Genomic DNA, 25,542 nt, shown 5'->3' with positions numbered 1-25,542 from the left:
CCAAACTGTGCCAAGGAGCAGGCCCCAGTGGGAACCACATGGACTGGGGGAAGGACTTATTTAGATGTGGTGGTGGCCAGGAGTGGACAGAAGAGCTGGGGGGGGGGGGGGGGTACGGGGAAATGGATGTCAGCTCAGACTGTGGGGTGGGGGGAAAAGGAGCCGGTGATCGGGGGGAGGGGGAGGGAGATGATCGCAGATGGAGAAGGGAGCCCCTGAGACTTTCGTGCTGGGCCAAGGGCAGGCCCTTTAACGATGCAGCCCCAATCTCAGGGTTTTGCCGGCATGTTTAGGCCCTGTTGCTCTGCAAGATGGTGTGAAACATGCCCCCTTGTTTTTTTTGGCAGAGTGTCATAAGATCTAGAGAGAAAACCGACTTGTTTCCCTGGAGATAAACCTGCAGGTTTTCTCGCCTCAAACAACACTGCCATTTTTTGGTAAGATTAAGCCATATGTAACCTCATCATTCTGCCTCCATGCCCCAGTTGTTGGTTAACTTTCTTTATTCCATCACCACATTGTTGTGACCAGAAATGAGTTGACCATCAATCTCTTTCCAGTCATCTTGCATGAATGGTATTCCATTAAATTTGTACTTTGGTTGTGCGTTATTCAATCTTTACTGGCAATAAATTTATTTTCCATCTGCCTGCTCTTTTGCAAAATTCAACTGAACACCCCATCTACATATTCCATTTTCCTACACTGCCTCCATTAGCGTCACCTGTTATTAGGACAATCCTGCAGTTGAATTCAAATTAGATGCATGAATTAAATCTAATTTATTAAATTGATATTACTTATTTGTACAAAAACTGACAAGAGAAATTAAGGACAGGAACACAATTTTATAATTCAAATTATTTGTATTAGCTGATGCAATTAGGTTAGTGATGTATAGAAAATTTATGACTTAAAATGCTTGATTGTATTACTGCTGTGTAATTATTCCATACAGATTGCATTAAGAAACAATGTATACACCAAAGCCAGTAAACATAGGCCTGAATTTTTAGCTTGTCGGGTGAATGCAATTGGCAGGGCCTGTAGTGGATGTGAAATCCTCTCCCACCCTCTGTCAGCTCCTGACAGTGATTTCAAGCTGGCTGCCTGATGAACTGGTGGTCAGGATGAAACATGTGCTGAAAGAGGCTCAGCCCTGCTGTGGGTGGGGGTTTCATAGAGAGGGTTGGCGCTGAGACAAGGGTGCCGGCTGGCAGTTTCACACGGCTTCCTGAAGGTTGACAACTGCTGTGGAGACGTCTCAGGGAGCTGCAGTGTTGTTGAAAGGATATTTCCATACAAAAAAAAATGCCTCAAACTATCTATAACGAAACATCAAACAACCAACTGCAATATTCCTTAAACATCAAACTTAAAATATATTTGGGTCTTTTATTCGACCAGGAATGGGGCAAAAATATGAATGCTGAAGAGGCCGGCGGGAAAACATGCAAAATCTCCTGGTCCTGACCACATTAGTTTAAGTTTATTTATTAGTGTCACAAGTAGGCTTACATTAACACTGCAATGAAGTTACTGTGAAAACAACCCAGTTGCCACATTCCAGCGCCTGTTCAGGTAAATTCATGTCAGCATAAAAACGACTTTTGGACCACCTGTCGAATTCCTCCCCCAACCCACCCGCCACTCAGAATTATGCCCACAGTTTATTTACCATGGCCACAATTTTTCGACTGTGTCACGCTCGGTGTAGATCGCTTTGGGATGCGCATGGTGTCAGAGAATAATGGGTGAGGGGTCTAGCACGTTTAGCGCCAGTGCAAACACCCGTTGGGTTTCTCTCAGCCACCACACTCGGACGTAATACAGCTCCTGCTCAATGAATGCAGCAACCAGATTAGCACATTTAAGTAAGCATTTAAATATGCGTTGTCTGTTTCAAGCTGGATTCTCCATGCTCCCAGGATTCTCCAATTCTCGGGCATAACGGGAACCCGGTGAGATTACTACTGGTCTCCACAAACGGAGACCAGGAGTTATGGCCGTGTCAGGGGGCTCGGAGGCCATGAAGGGCACCAGGTGGTCAAGAACATGGCTGGGCAGTGCCCAGTGCTGGGCTGGTTTTACTATACAAAATCCCTATTTTGTCAGTGGAATCATTCCTCGAAGGAAGTATCCTTTCCTCACATTTATGCCAGAAGGAAAAATTGTTGGGATTGAACCTGGTTTTCTAATGTAACTTAGGGTTCTGGTCCTAACAATAGTGGAATGAATTTTAGGACTAAGTGAAAAACGTAATAAATTCAAAAATCATTTAAGTAATTAATTTCCTTGTATTTTTCAATACGGGTTGCAGAGCATATTTGATAGCTTTATGTGCACTGGGTAGCTTTGAGCAAGCTGGATAGCTTTAAGCACGCATGCATATTGCTTTGAGTGCACATGGATGTAGCTTTGAGCACACATGAAATCATACAATGCAGAAGAGGCCCTTCAGCCCATCAAATCTGCACTAACACACGAGAAACACCTGACCTCCCAACTAATCTCATTTACTAGCACTTGACCCATAGCTTTGAATGTTATAATGTGCCAAGTGCTTTGAGCACACATGGATGTAGCTTTGAGCACACATGAATATAGCTTTTGAGCACGCATGGGTATAGCTTTGAATACACTGGATAGCTTTGAACAGATGGAAATAGCTTTGAGTGCACTATAGAATTTGAGGTTAAATTCATTCTAAATTAGAGCTTTTGATGTCAAATTGTAACTGAGGAAGTGAAAATAAAATAGAAGAGCTCCATTAATTGCTAGCCACAATAGCATAAGGCACATTTGGCATAACAGCAATACCTTTCAATATATACGATGCTATGTTTGCATGCAGATGAACAAATCCTTTCCAAAAAAAGAAACTAATGAAGATGGAATCTCTTTAAATTATTTACAATAGATACAAAAATGTTACTTTCCATATTATGTTCAGCAATGGAACACAACAGCACAGGCTTGGATATGCAGTAACTTACCAACGCTCCTTCGACAGAGCACCTTCCAAACCCGCAAACCTGTACCACCTAGTAGGATAAGGGGAGCAGATGCATGGGAACACAACCACCTGCAAGTTTCTCTTTAAGTCATATACCATCTTGACTTGGAAATATATCAGCATTCCTGGGTCAAAATCCTGAAACTCCCTTCCCAACAGCAATGTGGATGTGCCTACACCACATGGACTGCAGTTCACCACCACCTTCTCAAAAGCAAGTAGGGATGGGCAATAAAAATGTTGACGGCCACATTCCATGAAAGAATTACAAAAAACTGCAGCTTATAATTCGCTGATCAGGCAGTAGCTCTTAAAAGAGCTTGTTAATTTCCTTCCCTAAATTGGACAGCTGTGAACTGGATGCATAATTTTAAGATTCTAGATATACACCCTCCCATCTTACCACTAAATTGTAAATGGTAGATACTTTAATCCTTAAAAAAGGTGACCAATGTGTGCTTTTGTAGAATTTAGCTATTAATGAAGAAATCCAGAGTTGGCTATTTCAGCCCACTCTACATTTGGTATCAGAGCAATATATTTCAAGTTATTCTGACTAAATTCTTGTTTAAGTTAATCATCTATTTTGGAGCATGTCTCTGTTGTTTCTTTACAGGAGTCTGGAGTCATAAATGTTGGTTTCTGCATCAACATCACTCAGTACTTTTCACTGTAGTACTTACAGATTAAGTAATAGAACTTCATTCAAAAACAAATAATGCAGCTACAAGAATACTACAGCAGATTTTGAACATATACACACTACTATGGTTTGAAAGTACACATAGGCTAGCTTCCCTTGTGTAAACGAAGCATTCTTCCCCACAAAATCTTGAAACCTGCACAGTTCATTAAATGTGTTCTGAGCACTGTGGTCAAAGTGTAAAGTGGATGATGGGTGCACAGTATTACATAAAAATCCTAAACCCAGACAAGTTCATGACAGTAGATGAGACTTACCTCTTTGTGGTCCAACTGTAAGGCTGGTTTGAGCTGATCACGAAGACTGCAGAGTTGCTTCTTTTCCTCATCCTGGTTCTGTTTAATCTGAAACAGCGCAAGTCAAGAGTTTTTAATTAAAACTTGCTCAGGAATTTGTTCTTTTCATCCCACACATTTTCAAGGGATTCCTTCAGCCTATTCATTGGTTAACACCAAATTACTCAGTTCCAGAAAAAAATAACTCATAAAACTGTCTTCCATGTATATGTTGTTTTATCAGTCACTTCCTATCATCACATTTTTAGTTCTTAGGTTGTTGGAAAATAATTTCTATCCATTGATCTTTGTCTCACCAATCGACTTTGTGTGTTTTACTTCAAAGGATCAGTTTTCTATTTAATAAATTCTGAGGATTTTAACCTAATCCACTCAGTCGTAACCAGATGATATATACTTGGAGACCATTGGTTTTACAACCAGTCCAGTTTTACACTTCATTGAAGTTAATGGAGAGCAAAAACAGGCAAAAAAAGATGGTGTATGATGCATGTCAGGTGAATTTTTCAACCGAGAACCAGGCCAAATACAATAACTTCAGAGGGAAAGTGAAGAGGGAAATATGACTGGCAAAGAGAGAATATGAGAAGAGAATGGCAGTTAACATCAAAGATAACTTCAAAATCTTTTACCGGCATGTAAATAGTAAACAGGTAGTAAGAGGTGAGGTGGGTTCTATTTGGAACAAAATGGGTGACTATGCTTCGAGCTGCTGGGCAAGGCTAGATATATAATGAGTTATTTGTATTGGTGCTTACTAAGGGACTAAGCTGACAATACAGCTGTAGAAGTAGAAATGGTTAAGGTAACGGATGGGTTGAAAATTGATAGGCTGGACATATTGGAAAGACTGTCTATGCTTAGAGTGGATAACTCACCTGGTCCCGATGGCTTGCAGTCCAGGATGCTAAAAAGTGGGAGTAGAGATAGTAGAAAGGCTTGCCATAATTTTTCAATCTTCCCTAGATATGGGGAAATGCCAGAGAATTGGAGAGTGGCAAAGGTGAAACCCTTATTCAAGGAAGAGTGTCAGGATGTTCCTAGTAACTGCAGGTGGTCAGCTTAACATCAAAGGTAAGGTTTTAAAAACAACAATCGGAAAAAAATCAGCTGGCACTTGGAGAGATTTAGGTTATTTAAAGAAAGCCAAGACAGATTTGTAAAAGGCTAATCCAATTGAATTATTTGATGAAGAACAGAGAAGGTTGATAAAGTGAAAGCAAAGTATATGTTAGCTATATGTATTTTAAGAAAGCTTATGACAAAGTATCACATTAAAGGTTGGCTAACAAAATTGAAGTTCATGGAATAGGTGGGTCAGTGTCAGCTTGGATAAACAATTCGCTTAAGGAAAGAAAACTGAGTTGTTATGATGGCTATTTTTCAGAGTGCAGGATGGTACACAGCATCAATGATCAGTGGAGGACTACTACTTTTTGATATTTTTAGATGACTTGGGCATTGAAATGCAAAAGTAAAATTTCAAAATTTGCAGATTATTTCAAACTTGTGAGATGTGGCTGACAGCGAGGATACCAATTGACTGCAACAGGACATAGATAGGCGAGCAGAATGGGTAGACAAGTAGTTGATATATTTAATACAGAGAAGTATGAGGAGATGTACTTTGGCAGAAGGAATAAGGAGAGCCAATATAGGCTAAATAAATTTTAGTTAATTGGATTATTTGATTATTTGTTTTGCTCAAAAGAGCAAAGACTAAATGGCACAGTTGTACAAAGTATACAGATACAGAGGGTCCTTGGGATGCATGTGAAAGATCTTTCAAGATGGCAAGATATGTTGAGAGAGCAAAGCATATGGGTTTGTGGGCTTCATAAATACAGGTATTGAATACAAAAGCAGGGGAGTTACGCTGAATATGTATAAAACCCTGATTAGGCTGCAACAAACTATTGCATCTAGTTCTGGTCACTCTACTTTAGGAAGGACACAAGGGTCCTTGTGAAAGTGTAGAAGGGATTTACTAAAATGGTTCCAGGAATGAGGGATTTTAGCTAAAGATTAGATTGGAGAAACTGGGACTGTTGTCCTTGAAGTAAAAGGGATTGGAAGGTGATTTGATAAAGGTCTACAAGACCGGAGTAAGTGGCAATACCCTGGAATTTGCTGCCTATGAGGGTCGTGGAAGCAAAGCAGATGAATGATTTAAAAAAGAAATTGGATGGACATTTGAGCAAAATAAATGTACAGGGCAATGGGGATAGGGCAGGGTAAAGGGACAGATTGGATTGCTCTGCAGAGAGGCAGCATAGACTCAACAGGCTGAAATATTTCTCTTTATTTACGCTACCAAAACCGTTTATGATACTGAACATTTCTATTGGGGGTGCGTGGAGGACAGGCACTAGGGGAATACACAATAAGGGTGAAAACTTGATTTTTGTGTGGAATATTGAATAGTTTGTGTGATAAAGCTGGTTTGGAATGTTTTGTGGTGTCTTTTATTTTGACATTGTGACCAAGATTGTAAACAATGAGGAAGCTGGTAATAAATTTCAAGAAGACATATGTAAGTTTGTGGAATGGATGGACACAAGGCAGATGAAATTCAACATAGGGAAATGTGAGGTAAGAAGTTTAGTAAGAAGAATAAGCAAAGACAATACAAGTTAAATGGTAGAATTTTAACGGGGTGCGCAATGAGATCAGGGGGTGCTTACGCACACAATCTTTGAAGTTGGCAAAGGGTAACAAAGCATTTTAACATTAATGAAGAATTTGGGATCCGGGTTTTATATATAGAGGCAGAGTACAAGACGGCTAAGATTAGATTTGATAGTGATGATTAAAATCATGAAAGATTCAGAGAGAATAAATAAAGAGGAAGTGTTTCCAATGGCTGGGGGTAACCAGAAGGCACGGATTTAAAATGATTTGCAGAAGAACTGGAGTTTATTCAAGGGAAAGTATTTCTACGAAACAAATGGGTAGGAGTTGAAATGTGCTGGTGCATCGAAAAGGTGATAGGGTGGTTGATGCAGATTCAGTAGTCGGTTTCTGAGGGGAATTGGATAAATTCTTGAAAAAGAAAAAAATAGCAGAGATTCGTGGAAAGGGGAAGTGGGAATAACTGGACTGGTCTTTGAAGAAAGCAGCAAAGATTAAATCACCCTCCTTGCTGTAATATTCAATGTTTCAATGAGCTGGATTTTACAGGGCCCTGTGCAGCATTTTTAATTGCTTTCAGGCGAGACTTCCACCATTCTCTCTTGAGAGGAAGTCTTAGAGAGCTGCTGGCAGGTCTGTAGTCCCAACAGCATCAAGAGGGGCAGTGGCCACTGCTGGAACTACAGGCAGTCCCACCACACCAAGGAGACCAGGTAAATCCGAGGTCGAGGTCTTGAAAAGGAACCATGAACGGGTTGGGAAACCAGGTTCAAGAGTTATGGGGAAGGTTTAAAGGGTTCGGGTAGGGGGATGATCTGGGGGTAGTACATCCAATGGACCCTGGGGCCTATAAAGAAGGCACCTCCCCTCCTGACACCAGCAACACAGCTAAAGCGGCTGAGCCTCCTGCACAGCGTGGGCCTTCCACCGCTGCAAACAATACATTAGCAGCAGCAGAACAACGCCCCTAAGTGGCCATTATCTTTTAATCAAGCCAAAGATCCCAATTATTTTTTGCAACATAACCTTAACTTGTCCTATCATGTTCAAGATAGACAGTAGGTAGCTGTTCTTGCAATCTCTTTAAAATCATTCCATTTAGTTCATTTTATTTCTCCTTAATCTTCCAAAAAAATGTATCACTTCACACTTCTCTGCATTAAAATTCATCTACCATTACGTGTCTGTCCATTTCACCAGTCTATTTCCTCCTGAAGTCTGTTACTATCCTCCTGATTGTTTACAACATCTGTAAGTGTTGTATCTTAAAGTTTTGAAATGATGCCTTGTATACCTAAGTTCAGGTCATTAATAGATATCAAATTTTTTCAATACCGACCCATGGAGGAATAATACTGTACATCTGCCTCCAGTCTGAAAAATAACATTCACCAATAATCTGTGGTTTCTGTCACTTTGTCAATTCTGTATCCATTCTGCCACAGTTCCTTTAATTCCACATGCTTTAATTTTACTAACATATCTATTGTGTGGTACTTTGTCAAGCACCTTTTGAAAACACATGTACACACTCTGTAAAGAAAAGGGGCAGGTTAATATTTTGGCTTGCAGACCCAAACTTTTTCTGCAATGTTTTTAAGGAGCAGCAGAGTTTTTCAGGCATTCACTCTTCAACCATCCGGTTCAAAACAAGATTGTCTGGTCATTAATTCTACCTGTGTTTGTGGGTCCTTGAATGGTACATATTGACATGCAACATTTGTCTAAATAATAGAAGCGACTGCATTTCAAAATGAAATCACTGACAGTGAGGTACTTTAGGGTATTCCGAGGAAAAGCAAAATGGAACACAAGTCAATTTTTCTTTCTTTATTATTCATTAATTGTGTGAAATTTCATAGGATATACTGCACAGAAACAAGCCATTGGTCCAACTAGTCCATGCTGACACTTATGCTCCACTTGGGTCTTTATACCATCTTTCCTCAACCTTTCAAAATTTCTGCTAATTTCTACCAGCAATCCTGAGGTTAAAAGTTTCATACTCACAGCCTGTAAATCTGCTGCAAGCATTTCGACATAATGCCTGATCTTCTCAGCTGTCTTCAAGCCTTCCTGAAAGAAACTGCAACAGAGTATAACAAAACTCCATTATTATAGAATTTTAATCAATATCATGCAATTTCCTAACACAGTATCGTTTTCTTTCAATTTCCAAAGGAAATAAGAACATAAGAACATGAAAAATAGGGGAGGACTGGACTGTAATAGAGTCCCTTGAGCCTGCTATGATACAAACCTCAACTCCACTCTCCTGCCCAAACCCCATATCCCTCCGTTGGTGTACAAAAAGTCTATTGATCTCTGTCTTAAATATGCTCAACAACCAAGTATGATTCACAGCCTTCTGGAGGTGAGGAATTGAAAAGTTTTACTGCCTCTGAGTGAAGAAATTTCTCCTCATCTCAGTTCGATATGCTCCTTCTTTTATCCCACGAATATGCCCCATACTAGACTTTCCAACCAATGGAAACACCTCTCGGTATTTACCCAGTTAGGCCCTTATATTTCAATGAAATCCCATCTCCTTCTTCTAAACTCCAGAGTACACATCCATTCTGCTCAATCCCGTCTCAGAGGAGTAATCCTCTCACCTGTGATGATACTGTGATGATACTTTAATATATTTTATGTTTGAGAGGGACTACTTTAAGATGCAGGGTGGATTTTACAGCAGTGCTTGTCCTGAAACTGGAACATCTCACCCGAGGCCAACTGACCTTTCCAGGTTCCACCCTTCACGTGCTACGATTCCCAAAGTGGGAAGAATGTGAAAATTCGCCCCGCAATGTTTTGTCTGGGGGAATGCAGCAGATGTTGGAAAGCAGGAAAATGACTCATTTTAGTCCTGTAAGTGTTTATTTAGTAAAAGGCTTAATGGGAAGGTGAGTTAGATATACAGGGACAGAGTCATGTGATATTGAAACTAGGAAGAACAAGGCTTGTTGTAGAAAGAACAGTTTCATTTTCATGTTAAAGGGAGTTGCTGAATGGCATTGTTAAAAAGAAGAGGCTCTCTCTCTCTCCCTGAAAGTTCCAAAGCTGTTACCAAAGTCAGAGAAAATACATCTGTGTTTGTTAACCATTTTTAATGTGGGGTTTAAGTCTGTAAGAGAAATATTGCTTAATTGGAACTAAATTAGTGACAAGTTAGAAATTAAGAGTTGTTTCTGTTCATGTTTAAAATTGTTCAACGGTTAAGAGTTAAACTGTTTCATTTTGTTAGAGTTTTACATAAAATGTGTTATGAATGAAGCTTGCTTTGATAAAAAGATCCATAGTTTGTCAGTGGAGTTACTCTTGAGGTGAGGCATCCTTTCCTCACATTTATGCCAAAATAAAAAAATTCTTGGTGTCCAGTCTGGCTTCAGAATATACCTTGGGTTTCTGATATGGCACCCTAAAACACCCCAGGAATCAATCTAGGGCAGGAAACAGAAGTCAGGACTGGATCCAGGAAGTCAGGACTGGATCTGAGCTTGCCTCGCTGGAATTTTAATGGAGGCACACTCTTGATTGACATGAAGACAGGTTCCCTGTCCAATTAAGAGTGGCATTGGAACTCTCGAAGCTGGGGCGCCAATAGCAAACTGGGATGGCCAGTTATGTGAGGGAGAGAGTGCTTCAATATGAGAAGCATCCCATCACCAACATTTTTATAACTTTAATTAAAATATGGTTCTTGCAGCCAGGCCACCACTGTGGGGGAAAGTGAGGGGTGTTTGCGGGGGGGCGGTTTAGGTGAGATAGACTCACTATAGCGCACATATGTTTGCTCTCGCACTCAGGCAGAGAGAGTCTCTTGGCCTCCCTGCAGCACTGCATTTCTCTTCCCAGTAAGAAGTCTCACAACACCAGGTTAAAGTCCAACAGGTTTATTTGGTAGCAAACGCCACTAGCTTTCAGAGCGCTGCTCCTTCGTCAGGTGAGTGGGAGTTCTATTCACAAACAGGGCACATAAAGACACAAACTCAAGTTATAGAATAATGATTGGAATGCGAGTCTTTACAGCTAATCAAGTCTTAAAGGTACAGACAATGTGAGTGGAGGGAGCATTAAGCACAGGTTAAAGAGATGTGTATTGTTTCCAGACAGGACAGTTAGTGAGGTTTTGCAAGTCCAGGCAAGTCGTGGGGGTTACAGATAGTGAGATATGAACCCAAGATCCCGGTTGAGGCTGTCCTCAAGTGTGCGGAACTTGGCTATCAGTCTCTGCTTAGCGACTGCACTGTCGTGTGTCGTGAAGGCCGCCTTGGAGAACGCTTACCCGAAGATCAGAGGCCGAATGTCCGTGACCGCTGAAGTGTTCCCCAACAGGAAGAGAACAGTCTTGCCTGGTGATTGTCGAGCGGTGTTCATTCATCCGTTGTCGTAGCGTCTGCATGGTTTCCCCAATGTACCATGCCTCGGGACATCCTTTCCTGCAGCGTACCAGGTAGACAATGTTGGCCAAGTTGCAAGAGTATGTACCGTGTACCTGGTGGATGGTGTTCTCACGTGAGATGATGGGATCCGTGACGATGATCCGGCACGTCTTGCAGAAGTTGCTGTGGCAGGGTTGTGTGGTGTCGTGGTCACTGTTCGCCTGAAGGCTGGGTAGTTTGCTGCTGACAATGGTCTGTTTGAGGTTGTGCGTTTGTTTGAAGGCAAGAAGTGGGGGTGTGGGGATGGCCTTGGCGAGATGTTCGTCTTCATCAATGACATGTTGAAGGCTCCGGAGGAGATTTCGTAGCTTCTCCACTCCGGGGAAGTACTGGACGACGAAGGGTACTCTGTCCACCGTGTCCCGTGTTTGTCTTCTGAGGAGGTCGGTGCGGTTTTTCGCTGTGGCACGTCGGAACTGTCGATCGATGAGTCGAGCGCCATATGTTCTTATGAGGGCATCTTTCAGCGTCTGGAGGTGTCTGTTGCGATCCTCCTCATCTGAGCAGATCCTGTGTATACGGAGGGCTTGTCCGTAGGGGATGGCTTCTTTGATGTGTTTAGGGTGGAAGGTGGAGAAGTGGAGCATCGTGAGGTTATCCGTGGGCTTGCGTACAGTGAGGTGCTTAGGTGACCGTCCTTAATGGAGATGCGTGTGTCCAAGAATGCAACCGATTCCGGAGAGTAGTCCGTGGTGAGTCTGATGGTGGGATGGAACTTGTTGATGTCATCATACAGTTGTTTCAGTGATTGTTCACCATGAGTCCAAAGCAAGAAAATGTCATCGATGTATCTAGTGTATAGCATCGGTTGAAGGTCCTGTGCGGTGAAGAAGACTTTTTCGAACCTGTGCATGAGAATGTTGGCATATTGAGGTGCGAATTTGGTCCCCATGGCTGTTCCGTGTGTCTGGATGAAGAACTGGTTGTTGAAGGTGAAGACATTGTGGTCCAGGATGAAGTGGATGAGTTGTAAAATTGCATCTGGAAACTGGCAGTTGTCGGCGTTGAGTACTGAGGCAGTTGCAGCAATGCCATCATCATGGGGGATGCTGCTGTAGAGTGCCGAGACATCCATTGTGACAAGGAATGCTCCTGGTTCAACTGCTCCATGTGTGTTGAGTTTCTGTAGGAAGTCCGTAGTGTCGCGACAAAAGCTGGGGGTTCTTTGTACAATGGGTTTCGGGATGCCCTTGACATAGCCGGAGAGGTTCTCGCACAGGGTCCCATTGCCCGATACGATGGGACGGCCGGGTGTGTTTGCCTTGTGTATCTTCGGGAGACAGTAGAGATCTCCAACGCGGGGAGTACGTGGGATGAGAGCACGGAGGGTGCTCTGAAGGTCCAGATCAAAGGTCTTGATCAGAGTGTTGAGTTGATGGGTGTGTTCTTTGGTCGGATCTGCGGGTAACTGTCTGTAGTGTTCCTCGTTGTTCAGTTGTCGGTACACTTCTTTGCAGTAATCCGTTCTGTTCAGTATGACGATGGCCCCTCCTTTGTCTGCTGGTTTGATGACAATGTTGCGGTTGGTCTTGAGAGCGCGGGTGGCGTTGCGTTGTGCTTGGGTGATGTTCGGGGCTGTCTTGTGAGTGCGGCTGATGAAATTGGTGTTGACGCACCTCCTGATGGCTTGGGCACACATGTCCAGTCGAGGGCAGCGGCCTTCCGGAGGAGTCCAATTCAACTCTTTCCTCTTCGGTTGCTGCACTGCAGATCTCTCTGTCGCCTGTTCCGGTTCATTGGCTGTTTCATTGTGTTTGCTGTTGGCCTCTTGGGGTTTGTGGAAGAACTCCCACAGCCTCATTCGCTTGATGAATTCCTCTGTGTCTGCTGCGAGACTGATGGGGTCTATTTTGGTGCTGGGGCAAAAATTGAGCCCTCGGTTGAGAACTTCAATTTCATCTGGTTGAAGTGTGTAGTCCGACAAGTTGCCAATGGACTTCCCTGCAGTGGTACTGTTTTCTACTGTGGTACCGGGGGAGGCTTGGTTGCTGCTGGTGGTGATGCCAAGTTTCTCAAGCTTCCCGTTCTTGGTGTGCATGTAGATGGTGTAGGCTCCTCCGGAGCCTTCAACATGTCATTGATGAAGACGAACACCTCACCAAGGCCATCCCCACACCCCCACTTCTTGCCTTCAAACAAACGCACAACCTCAAACAGACCATTATCCGCAGCAAACTACCCAGCCTTCAGGAGAACAGTGACCACGACACCACACAACCCTGCCGCCTCTGCAAGACGTGCCGGATCATCGACACGGATGCCATCATCTCACGTGAGAACACCATCTACCAGGTACATGGTACATACTATTGCAACTCGGCCAACATTGTCCACCTGATACGCTGCAGGAAAGGATGTCCCGAGGCATGGTACATTGGGGAAACCATGCAGACGCTACGACAATGGATGAATGAACACCGCTCGACAATCACCAGGCAAGACTGTTCTCTTCCTGTTGGGGAACACTTCAGCGGTCATGGGCATTCGGCTTCTGATCTTTGGGTAAGCGTTCTCCAAGGCGGCCTTCACGACACACGACAATGCAGAGTCGCTGAGCAGAGACTGATAGCCAAGTTCCGCACACATGAGGACGGCCTCAACCGGGATCTTGGGTTCATGTCACACTATCTGTAACCCCCACGACTTGCCTGGACTTGCAAAATCTCACTAACTGTCCTGTCTGGAGACAATACACATCTCTTTAACCTGTGCTTAATGCCCTCTCCACTCACATTGTCTGTACCTTTAAGACTTGATTAGCTGTAAAGACTCGCATTCCAATCATTATTCTGTAACTTGAGTTTGTGTCTTTATGTGCCCTGTTTGTGAACAGAACTCCCACTCACCTGATGAAGGAGCAGCGCTCCGAAAGCTAGTGGCGTTTGCTACCAAATAAACCTGTTGGACTTTAACCTGGTGTTGTGAGACTTCTTACTGTGTTTACCCCAGTCCAACGCCGGCATCTCCACATCATTCCTCTTCCCAACCAGCAGCCTGTCACTGGATGTCTGCCTTCAGGAATCTAAGCTGGCTCCTGCTGGTTTAGAAAATCAGAGGCTAATTGGAATATCTCTGTCAGCCTCCTACATGTGGACTTAACAAGGTTCTTACTGAGCCTAATTGATATTTGCTGTGTGAGGGTGAGTAGCTCTGCCAAACTTTATTGCTGACCTTGTCCTTCTAGATGGTGGAGGTCATGGGATTGGAAGGGACTGTTGAAGGAGCCTTGGTGAGTTGCTGCCATGCATCTTGTAGGTGGTACACACTGCTGGCACTGTGCGTTGATGATGAAGGGAGTGGATGTTGAAGATGGTGGATGGGGTGCCAATCAAGCGGATGCTTTGTCCCGGATCATGTCAAGCTTCTTGAGTGTTGTTGGAACTGCACTCATCCGGGTAACTGGACAGTATTCCATAACACTCCTAACTTGTGCGTTGTAGATGGTGGATAGGCTTTGGGGAGTTCGAAGGTGAGTTATTCGCGCAGGATTCCTAGCCTCTGACATGCTCTTGTAGGCACAATATTTGGATGGCTCGTCCAGTTCAGTTTCTGGTCAATGGTAAACGCCAGGATGTTTTTTGTGGGGAATTCAGCAATGGTACTGCCATTGAATGTCAAGGGGAGATGGTTAGATTCTCTCCTGTTAGAGATGGTTATTACCTGGCACTTGTGTGGTATGAATATTTGTTACAAACTCCCCTTATTTCATGATTAATGCTTTGTCCAACAGTGTAGCTTTGGCAGAAGGCCTACAAACTACTCCCATCAGTGTTTTCTGATCCTTGTTATTTAAAGTTTATTCATTAGTGTCACAAGTAGGCTTACATTAACATTGCAATGAAGTTACTGTGAAAATCCCCTAGTTGCCACACTCCGGCACCTGTTCGGGTACACTGAGGGAGAATTTAGTGTGGCCAATGCACCTAACCAGCATGTCTTTTGGACTGTGGGAGGAACCAGAGCACCCGGAGGAAACCTACGCAGACATGGGGTGAACGTGCAAACTACACAGACTGGTGCCCCAAGCCAGGAATCCATTGTTTCTTACCTCAACCCAAATTGATTCTACCTCTTGCTCTTTCAAGTCAAGATCCCAGTCATATTTTTAATATCAGGTCTACTACTCCTTCTTTTCTATTTAATCTATCTTAATTTATTTACCTTGTTATGAATGCTTTGTGCATTCAGAAAAAGCACCTCCAAGTTTAACTTTCACCATGTTTCCTTGATTTCATTTGGATGAGGTGGAGGGCTGTTGTAGGCTGCAAAGAGACATAGATAGGATGCAAAGCTGGGCTGAAAAATGGCAAATGGAGTTTAACCCTGATAAATGTGAGGTGATTCATTTTGGTAGGACTAGTTTAAATGTGGATTACAGGGTCAAAGGTAGGGTTCTGAAGACTGTGGAGGAACAGAGAGATCTTGGGGTCCATATCCACAGATCTCTAAAGGTTACCACTCAAGTGGATAGAGCTGTGAAGAAGGCCTATTTTTTTTTGTTTATACTTTTCCAATTCAATCAAATCAAGTCCAATTCAGAGTCTCAACAAGTTGAGACATTTCCAATCCAGGCTGGCAAGACAGGGCAAGCGACCAAATTACCCTGTCCTGGGCCTGATCTACATGAGCCAAGCTGATTGGAGGAGGGAAAGCAATACCTCCTCCAAGACTTGAGCTCATTTGCATCTTAGCCAAAAGGCCGAGATACCGCTTTTAAAAAATTGCTTCATATGAAACATATGAAGCTTCAATGTAACCTAATGACCTTAACCAAGCGCAGCATCCTCTTCATACTACACTTGATCTTAGCCAAAAGGCCGAGGAGAAGGCCTATAGTGTGTTAGCTTTTATTAACAGGGGGTTGGAGTTTAAGAGCCGTGGGATTATGCTGCAACTGTACAGGACCTTGGTGAGACCACATTTGGAATATTGTGTGCAGTTCTGGTCACCTCACTATAAGAAGGATGTGGAAGCGCTGGAAAGAGTGCAGAGGAGATTTACCAGGATGCTGCCTGGTTTGGAGGGTAGGTCTTATGAGGAAAGGTTGAGGGAGCTAGGGCTGTTCTCTCTGGAGCGGAGGAGGCTGAGGGGAGACTTAATAGAGGTTTATAAAATGATGAAGGGGATAGATAGAGTGAATGTTCAAAGACTATTTCCTCGGGTGGATGGAGCTATTACAAGGGGGCATAACTATAGGGTTTGTGGTGGGAGATATAGGAAGGATATCAGAGGTAGGTTCTTTATGCAGAGAGTGGTTGGGGTGTGGAATGGACTGCCTGCAGTGATAGTGGAGTCAGACACTTTAGGAACATTTAAGCGGTGATTGGATAGGCACATGGAGCACACCAGGATAATAGGGAGTGGGTTAGCTTTATCTTGGTTTCAGATAAAGCTCGGCACAACATCGTGGGCCGAAGGGCCTGTTCTGTGCTGTACTGTTCTATGTTCTATGTTCACCTCATTCATTGTTGCACTGTTATCATTAAACTCCATGCTCACAAATCGCAATATTGCTCTGTTGCTTTGACTTTTCCTTTTACATTTATACATTTCTCCTCACTTGAAATCTCCCCCTCATCTTTAATTTAAAGCTTTTAAACCTATTAGACAATTACAGAGCTTGGTATAAATAAAAGCCACCCCAATGGAACAATGCAACTTTCCACACTACTGCTGTATTTTCCGCAGTCTCTCACTCTTTGAACAACGCATTCAACTCATTGTTCTGAAACATCTAGTCTCTGTGAAGCATTACATTTTGTTTATACACTTTTTATTTAAATTCACAAGTCCATTAATATCACAACTCAATTATTTTAAATTTGGTTGACAAGTTAGGCAGAATTAATAAAGAGGGTCCAAGATATGACAGTGCACATGGTGAAAATAGCTATTGCTAGTACAGATATTACACTGATCTGTTCAGAAGCTTTATTCTCCTTACATGGCAGACCCATGTCATTTTCAGGATTGCTCTGGCTATCTGAGATGAAAGATAAATGAATATTGACAGCTCCAATATTAATGGAGCTTATTCTGTTCTCATATGTCAGCTACTTTATTCTGGTCGGTGCACAATACACTCAATTCACAAGATACCTGCACAGGAGGGAGGTAGTGGTATAGTGGTACAGTCACTTGTCTAGTAATCAAGAGACCCAGGGCATGACCTGGGGATTTGGGTTCAAATCCTGCCATGCAGATGGTGAAATTTGTTTATAAGCATCAGTGTGATAACCTTCTGTGTGTTAAAATGAACATTTAATGAATATTCTAATGTCGATGAGCAGAGTCATATATGCATGACTACATATGCATGTGTAGAACTTGCTTATTCCATGGCCACAAAGTGACATTGAAACAGCAATGTAATTTAGGTCTGCCCGGTGTTCCTTGCCATATTTTCTGCTTTCCTATCATTATATGTAGTTATAATGATGCAGAATTACGTCTACAATTTAAGATTATCAGTTGGTAGTGCAGTGTGGTTCACTTAACATGTGTTAGAAGCTACATCATAGAAATCATAGAAACCCTACAGTGCAGAAGGAGGCCATTCGGCCCATCGAGTCTGCACCGACCACAATCCCACCCAGGCCCTACCCCCACACATTTTCCCCACTAATCCCTATAACCTACGCATCCCAGGACTCTAAGGGGCAATTTTTATTTTTAACCTGGTCAATCAACCTAACCCGCACATCTTTGGATTGTGGGAGGAAACCGGACCACCCGGAGGAAACCCACGCAGACACGAGGAGAATGTGCAAACTCCACACAGACAGTGACCCGAGCCGGGAATCGAACCCGGGACCCTGGAGCTGTGAAGCAGCAGTGCTAACCACTGTGCTACCGTGCCGCATATATTCACACATAGGGCCCTATCTTTTGCAAAACAGGATGAACTTCTCCACACATTGCACCCTTTTCAACTATACAAAAGCCATTCCCTAATTCATTCCCATGTCTTGACAAATCAAAGTTGACCTGCCTGTCTTGAAATTAAACAAAAGCTTGGCAGTTAACTGCTCCCTGGTGCATTCTCCAATCAGAGTCTATTTGCTAATTAGTCAGTGCCAACTTCTCATGCAACATAAACTATTGTTCCTTTTAAATTTTGGTATTCATGCGAATCTATCCTGATGAGTGCAATACAAAAAAGTTCAACAGCATATGTCTTTTGTCAGCATTACTCATCAAGATTGCACTGACATAACATTCCAGTCATGTGATGTATACGAGAAGGACTAGAGCTGCAATGTTGTTTGATTATTATCACCTTCAAATTCCCATCCAAGTCACACATCATACTGACAGGATCAAGATTTTGGAGTTCGCCAGCTCAGACCATTATAGGTGCACCATCAGTGCAAATAGGATGTTCAAAGAGATAGCCTGCACCCCTTTTTAAGTACCAAGAGAATGAATTAAAAATTGGTTATGGTCCAATTTCAAACAGCACCTTTGAAATCAGGATGCCCAGATTTACATAGAGTTGGACCTCAGTCCCCACTTCAATCATTTGACTGAGCTGCCAGCATTTGTCATACTTTCAGACTGATCAATTTTGGGCCACTTCATGTGGCAGCTGGTGTTGCTGCTCTCCAGTTGCACAGTGTAGCATTTGTTCATTCATTTCCTGCACCTTACCTAAGTGACACTGGCAATGATAGCTGAATTAGAGGAAATTTCGTAATGTTGGTCCATGTTACCAGGAACTAGGCTGAAACTTCCAAGACTTGGTTCACAATAGGATCCTTGCAATCAAAAGACAGAAGAGACTTTCATATCATCACCCAGGTCTGGATTTTCCCCAGGTTCCATAGATGAAAAGAAAGGTATGCAACCCAAGGCTTTCCCTAATTCCCAACACATTATAATTTCAGCAAAGCTCTGAGCAGGTTAAAAATCAGGAAAATAAAAGCAAATGAGGACTCTTACATGTATTGCGCATGATAATATTTGGTGAGGTTCTGTAGCAAGTCCACTCCTTTCTTTGTCTTTATCTCATTTACTTTGATCAGATACTAAAAGAAACAAAAATAAAGTTGTGCGGTAAATTATACATATCTCACTCTATTCAAAAAGTGTACGACATTTCAATGGCTGTGACTTAGGCTTCTTACAAGCCAGATGTTTCAAAGGCACTCACCAGATATAATAGCAATCTCTTCAAAGATTCAATTGGCAAATCATTAATACTGCAGGTGAGCCCTTTGAGATTTTAAACACTTTCGCCAAAAACCTCCGACCTCATCTGCACCTGAGATTCTCCGGTGATTCTGCAGTGAGTGGAGTTTTGGCTGAGTGCCAAATTCTCCGTTCTCCCTGGCAGCAGGTTGGGAATGAACGAGATCAGAGAATCATGTCCTTTATTTAAGGGGAAAAATATTCTGCCCAGCATTCTCCACTATGTTACCATAAGTGAGAAGCCCAAATCACATTGCCACAATCAAATCAGAAATTGAGTATCACAGTAAACAAAGAAAACTTGATATTTCATCGCAACAAAAACACCAATTATTCTGTCAGTAATGAGATTAGAAAATTGGTGCAGAATGTCAAAAATAAGAAAAGAAATGGCATGTGGTGATAGAGGAAATGAAGGCTAGGTTATCAATAGTTGGCACCAACAATAAATCATTAAGATAGGAAAGAAAATATTGTGACAATTATTTGGTGGTAAAATGCTGTATTGGCCACACAAAAACGTTTCTCAGCAAGATACCTGGAAGTATTTCAACAAGGGAACATTAAAGGAAAATTAGCTTTGAGCAGAAGATTTTAAACTGGTGGAGGAACAGGAAAATAGTATTAAGGGTAGAGGAGAAAAGTTCAGCTTTTCAAGCCTGAAACAGTTCTGAGCATGCTGAGATGTAAAGTATCTCAAGAGATCCTGGTAAGATTGTGACACCTGAAAGATATGAACGAAAGTGCAAAATATCTGTTATTGTTAACATTCTAAAACCTTTTCAACTTCATTAATTTATTTCCTCTGTCTATTGACATGCCTGGACCATCTGGCACGGCTACAAGTCAGAATTTACCAGCAGCTCCAACAACATCTGCACTATGCACACTCAAATTGCACTCACCAGGACAGCTACTATTTCAACTTCATCACAAATACCGATTAGATTTCCTGCATAAAAGCACATTAGTGGCACAGAGGAATTAGCATTACTGACTGAGCAAGGCAAATTGCAGGTTGCAGGTGTTGCAAATAGCAGACTGTGCAGATGTAGATGTGGATGCTGGTGGCAAGCCTTAGAGACAAGAGTAATATTGTACCAACACAATCAGCCAGAATTCGCTTGGGGGAGTGGGGGGAGGGGGGGGGGGGGCTCCTCGCAGCATGCTCTATGAGTTGGATCTTTCCCTCATCTTTTAGTCTGAATATTGCTGGAAACTTGAAATGATATCAGCATAGCCATCATCTGGTGTACAATGACAGTAATGACATTTAATGATAAAGAAAGAAACAGCAACAATGGAGAAGAAACTATAAAGTGAATTAGAGTCAATTTAGATTTAAAAAAAAGATAAATAGAGGAAAAAAAGAATCAGTTTTTGAGAGAAAAAAAGAAAACATATGAAAAGCCCCAAATTTGTAAAAAGTAAAATGTAATAAATTTCGAGGAGCAATTTACAAGCTGCGGGAGTGAAATAATTTCAATTGTTCCCTTTCTGGACCTCCAAAATTAGGTGCTTTGCAGAAATATAGATATTGTCATTAAAAGGTTCTATATGTCATGTTGTTCCAGCCTCTTCTCCAATGAGTTAAATTCATAATTATGGCTTAAATCCAACAATTTCTTGAAAAATATGTGGAGATGGTTGGCGTGATCCCATTTTTATGAGGGAGGCAAACAACAGAGAAGTGAAAATCATCGTGGCAATTTGCCCCCCACACTATATCTCTTCTATAGGTATGTCAGGAGTAAAAGAATGACTAGGGTAAGATTAGGGCCAGTCAAGGACAGTAGTGGGAAGTTGTGCGTGGAGTCTGAAGAGATAGGAGAGGCACTAAATGAATATTTTTCGTCGGTATTCACACAGGAGAGGGACAGTGATGTCAAGGGGAGTACTGAGATGCAGGCTGTTGGACTGGAAGGGATTGAGGTTCATAAGGAGGAGGTGTTAGCAATTCTGGCAAGGGTAAAAATAGATAAGTCCCCTGGGCCGGATGGGATTTATCCTAGGATTCTCTTGGAGGCCAGAGAGGAGATTGCAGAGCCTTTGGCTTTGATCTTTGTGTCGTCATTGTCTACAGGAACAGTGCCAGAAGAATCATAGAATCATAGAAACCCTACAGTACAGAAAGAGGCCATTCGGCCCATCGAGTCTGCACCGACCACAATCCCACCCAGGCCCTACCCCCATATCCCGACAGATTTACCCACTAATCCCTCTAACCTACGCATCTCAGGACACTAAGGGCAATTATTAGCATGGCCAATCAACCTAACCCGCACATCTTTGGACTGTGGGAGGAAACCGGAGCACCCGGAGGAAACCCACGCAGACACGAGGAGAATGTGAAAACTCCACACAGACAATGACCCAAGCCGGGAATCGAACCCAGGTCCCTGGAGCTGTGAAGCAGCAGTGCTAACCACTGTGCTACCATGCCGCCCTACTGTGCTACCGTGCCGCCCTACTGTGCTACCGTGCCGCCCTGCTGTGCTACCGTGCCGCCCTGCTGTGCTACCGTGCCGCCCTAGACTGGAGACTGGAGGATAGCAAATGTTGTCCCCTTGTTCAAGAAGGGGAGTAGGGACAATCCTGGTAATTATAGACTGGTGAGCCTTACTTCTGTTGTGGGCAAAGTTTTGGAAAGGATTATAAGAGATAGGATTTATAATCATCTAGAACGGAATAATTTGATTATGGATAGTCAACACAGTTTTGTGAAGGGTAGGCCGTGCCTCACAAACCTTATTGAGTTCTTTGAGAAGGTGACCAAAGCGGTGGATGAGGGTAAAGCGGTTGATGTGGTGTATATGGATTTCAGCAAAGCGTTTGATAAGGTTCCCCATGGTAAGCTATTGCCGAAAATACGGACACATGGGATTGAGGGTGATTTAGTGGTTTGGATCAGGAATTGGCTAGCTGTAAGAAAATAGAGGGAGGTGGTTGATGGGAAATATTCATCCTGGAGTTCAGTTACTAGTGGTGTACCGCAAGGATCTGTTTTGGGGCCACTGCTGTTTGTCATTTTTATAAATGACCTGGATGAGGGCGTAGAAGGATGGATTAGTAAATTTGCCGATGACACTAAAGTCGGTGGAGTTGTAGACAGTGCAGAGGGAAGTGGCAGGTTACAGAGGGACATAGATAAGCTGCAGAGCTGGGCTGAGAGGTGGCAAATGGAGTTCAATGTGGAAAAGTGTGAGGTGATTCACTTTGGAAGGAGTAACAGCAATACAGAGTACTGGGCTAATGGTAAGATATTGGTAGTGTGGATGAACAGAGGGATCTGGGTGTCCACGTGCATAGATCCCTGAAAGTTGGCACCCAGGTTGATAGGGTTGTTAAGAAGGCATACGGTGTGTTAGCTTTTATTGGTAGAGGGATTGAGTTTCGGAGCCATGAGGTCATGCTGCAACTGTACAAAACTCTGGTGCGGCCGCACTTGGAGTATTGCGTACAGTTCTGGTCGCCGCATTATAGGAAAGATGTGGAAGTGTTGGAAAGGGTGCAGAGGAGATTTACCAGGATGTTGCCTGGTATGGTGGGAAAATCGTATGAGGAAAGGTTATGGGACTTGAGGTTGTTTTCGTTAGAGAGAAGAAGGTTAAGAGGTGACTTAATAGAGGCATACAAGATGATCAGAGGATTAGATAGGGTGGATAGTGAGAGCCTTTTTCCTCGGATGGTGATGGCTAGCACGAGGGGACATAGCTTTAAATTGAGGAGTGAGAGATATAGGACAGATGTTAGAGGTAGGTTCTTTACTCAGAGAGTAGTAAGGGCGTGGAATGCCCTGCCTGCAGCAGTAGTGGACTCGTCAACATTAAGAGCATTCAAATGGTTATTGGATAAACATATGGGTGATATTGGAATAGTGTAGATTAGAGGGGCTTTAGATTGGTTTCACTGGTCGGCGCAACATCGAGGGCTGTAATGTTCTATGTTCTTCATCACAAATAAATGTTTTGTTTACGAGTTAAAATCAGTCAGAGCTATTAACTCGCTATTACTTTCCCAGGAGGTTCTGTGCCAATTTTCAAAACTACACCAGTTTCATAAATCTGTGAATCAGAGAATGTGAACTATTTAAGAAACCATTTTTAAATCTGAACAAAGAACTCTGGAACGCAATACACCACAGTGGATAATTTAAATATCATTGTGACTTGTGGAGTCTTTTGTAATTGATAAAATTATCAATGTGACAACTATTTTGAATGATTCATCATGAAAAATTGCTCACAGGTGAGTGGTGTTTCAGTCAGTTCAAACCACTATGAGCAATGGCAGATACTGCTGTAAATCAAAACCCGATTGCAAAAGCATAAATGATAGATCTGTGTCAGAATGTATTTTTGACAATATCCAACTCAAGCATTACATCCAGAGAAACATCTCAATTAGATAGTGGGCCTTCTGCAATGTCACTGCAAAATCAATGTCACTTTCTCTGAAGCATGGACATTAACAGTGCTATTTATACATCATTTCTATGCATCCCACAAACTAGCATCAACAATTGTTTCTAATATAATGGGGATTCATCACAGTTGGAATTCCCTACTAATGGACAGAATATAAAACAGTGCTAAATTTACATAGGGAAAATCATCACAGATCAAATATTGAGTGTATACTTTTCATATTTCATGTAGAAAATATCACTTGGTTTTTTTGGCTTTGCTTAAATTGTTTCTATGGTCGCTATAGCCTCAAGCCATCTGAAATGTATAATAATTATTATATTTAAGTTTATTTATTAGTGTCACAAGTAGGCTAACATTAACACTGCAATTATCAATGTATTTCTCTTTTGTACTGGTTATGTGGACATTTAGTTCATTTTTGTTTGATTAATACTGGTAGTTATTCCATTTGCATCAACAGAAACACATTAGAAACCTCAACTATGAAGTATTTATCAGAAAACAGCACACACAATTCTCCATGCAAAGCAGTTTCCATTCACTGAATGAAATTGCACACCTCTCCCAGCAGGGGCTCACTACAATCAATCAGCTGAAGCTCTTCTTTGTCCATTTATTTCTGCAACCCACTTGCTCCTTGACATGATGGAAGAAGGAAATGAGGCTGATGACAGTAGTATCCTTTTACTTGTTGGATCCGACTGTGTATCAATCCAGACTGATGAGATGAAAGGATCCGACTGTGTTGGCTTCAAGTATCTTACTGTCGAGTTTGGGCAATTGCAATCAGTTCAAAATGGCTACAGGCCATACTTCAATCTCAACCACACAAGACACAATGGCTGAGGTACAAAATAGAACTGTCACACTGATACAGTAAAATGCGTTCTACTGACATTCCGGGTTATAACATGTAGTTAGAGTAGAGTAAAAGGGAGTTTTATTCTGTAGTTTATCCATGCTAAACCTCACCATGGAGTGCTTAGAGAACACAAGTGGGTGAAAAGTGGAAATTTGTTTTATTTCCCAACAATGAATCCTTCAACTTGATGAATATAAAATGAGCCAAAAAAAATAACTCATTGACATGATTATTTAACAACATTTTGCTAAAATTAATATGCAAATGAGGATTGATGGCAAAACAACTGCATCAGTTTCCCACCACCTTAAACATCCACTCCCTCCACCACCGACACATAGTACCAGCAGTGTGTACCAGCTACAAGAAGCACTGCAGCAACTCATTAAGGCCCCTTCAATAGCACATTCCAAAACCACATCCTCTACCACCTAGCAGGATAAGGGCACCAGATGCATGGGAATACTATCTGCAAATTCCCCACCAATCAACATGCCACCCTGATTTGGAAATATATCAACAGTTCCTTCTTGTTGCTGGGTCAAAATCCTGGAACTTCCTCCCTAACAACACTGTGGTTATACTGACACCACATGTAAAGCAGCAGTTCAAGAAATCAGCTGACCAACAGCTTCTCAAAGGTAATTAGGGATGGGCAATAAATGCTGACCTACTCAGTGATGCCCACATCCCATGAAAGAATTAAAAACAATCAAAAATTCCCACATACCTCACACATCTGCAGCTGAAACATCCTCCGTTCCTTTTCCATCTCCTCTGCTATTTCACCTCCAGTTACCTCAATTCGTACCATCCCATACTGCTTTGCAAGTTCTCTTTTCTCTTTTTCAATTTTAGTGCTGCCAAAAAAATGAGAAAGCATTCAACTATCAACTGCTTTCTTGCCAGCTTGCCCTCTGCAGTTAGAGCTATTAAAAATATGAATGAGAGAAGCTCTTATGGCCAGGA

At 42.4% G+C, this 25,542-nt stretch overlaps 1 protein-coding gene and 1 pseudogene across 3 annotated transcripts in view; both read right to left on the bottom strand.

Annotated features, from left to right (window-relative positions):
• The window catches only part of unm_sa1614 (un-named sa1614), a 195,971-nt gene that overhangs the window by 70,091 nt on the left and 100,338 nt on the right, over positions 1-25,542 (bottom strand). For all 3 annotated transcript variants that reach the window (XM_078236888.1, XM_078236889.1, XM_078236890.1), the window contains exons 6-9: positions 25,304-25,433; positions 19,033-19,118; positions 8,657-8,732; positions 3,977-4,063 (exon numbers count right to left, since the gene is read on the bottom strand). In XM_078236888.1, coding sequence (XP_078093014.1) covers positions 3,977-4,063; positions 8,657-8,732; positions 19,033-19,118; positions 25,304-25,433 — 379 coding nt within the window. The remainder of the gene's footprint in view (positions 1-3,976; positions 4,064-8,656; positions 8,733-19,032; positions 19,119-25,303; positions 25,434-25,542) is intronic.
• LOC144508761 (U2 spliceosomal RNA) lies at positions 15,716-15,920 on the bottom strand (annotated as a pseudogene).

This window comes from Mustelus asterias, chromosome 20, assembly GCF_964213995.1.
Source record: "Mustelus asterias chromosome 20, sMusAst1.hap1.1, whole genome shotgun sequence".
NCBI lineage: Eukaryota > Metazoa > Chordata > Chondrichthyes > Carcharhiniformes > Triakidae > Mustelus > Mustelus asterias.
The sequence above is the reverse complement of the archived record's forward strand: the minus strand, read 5'-3'. Positions and strand labels throughout refer to the sequence as shown.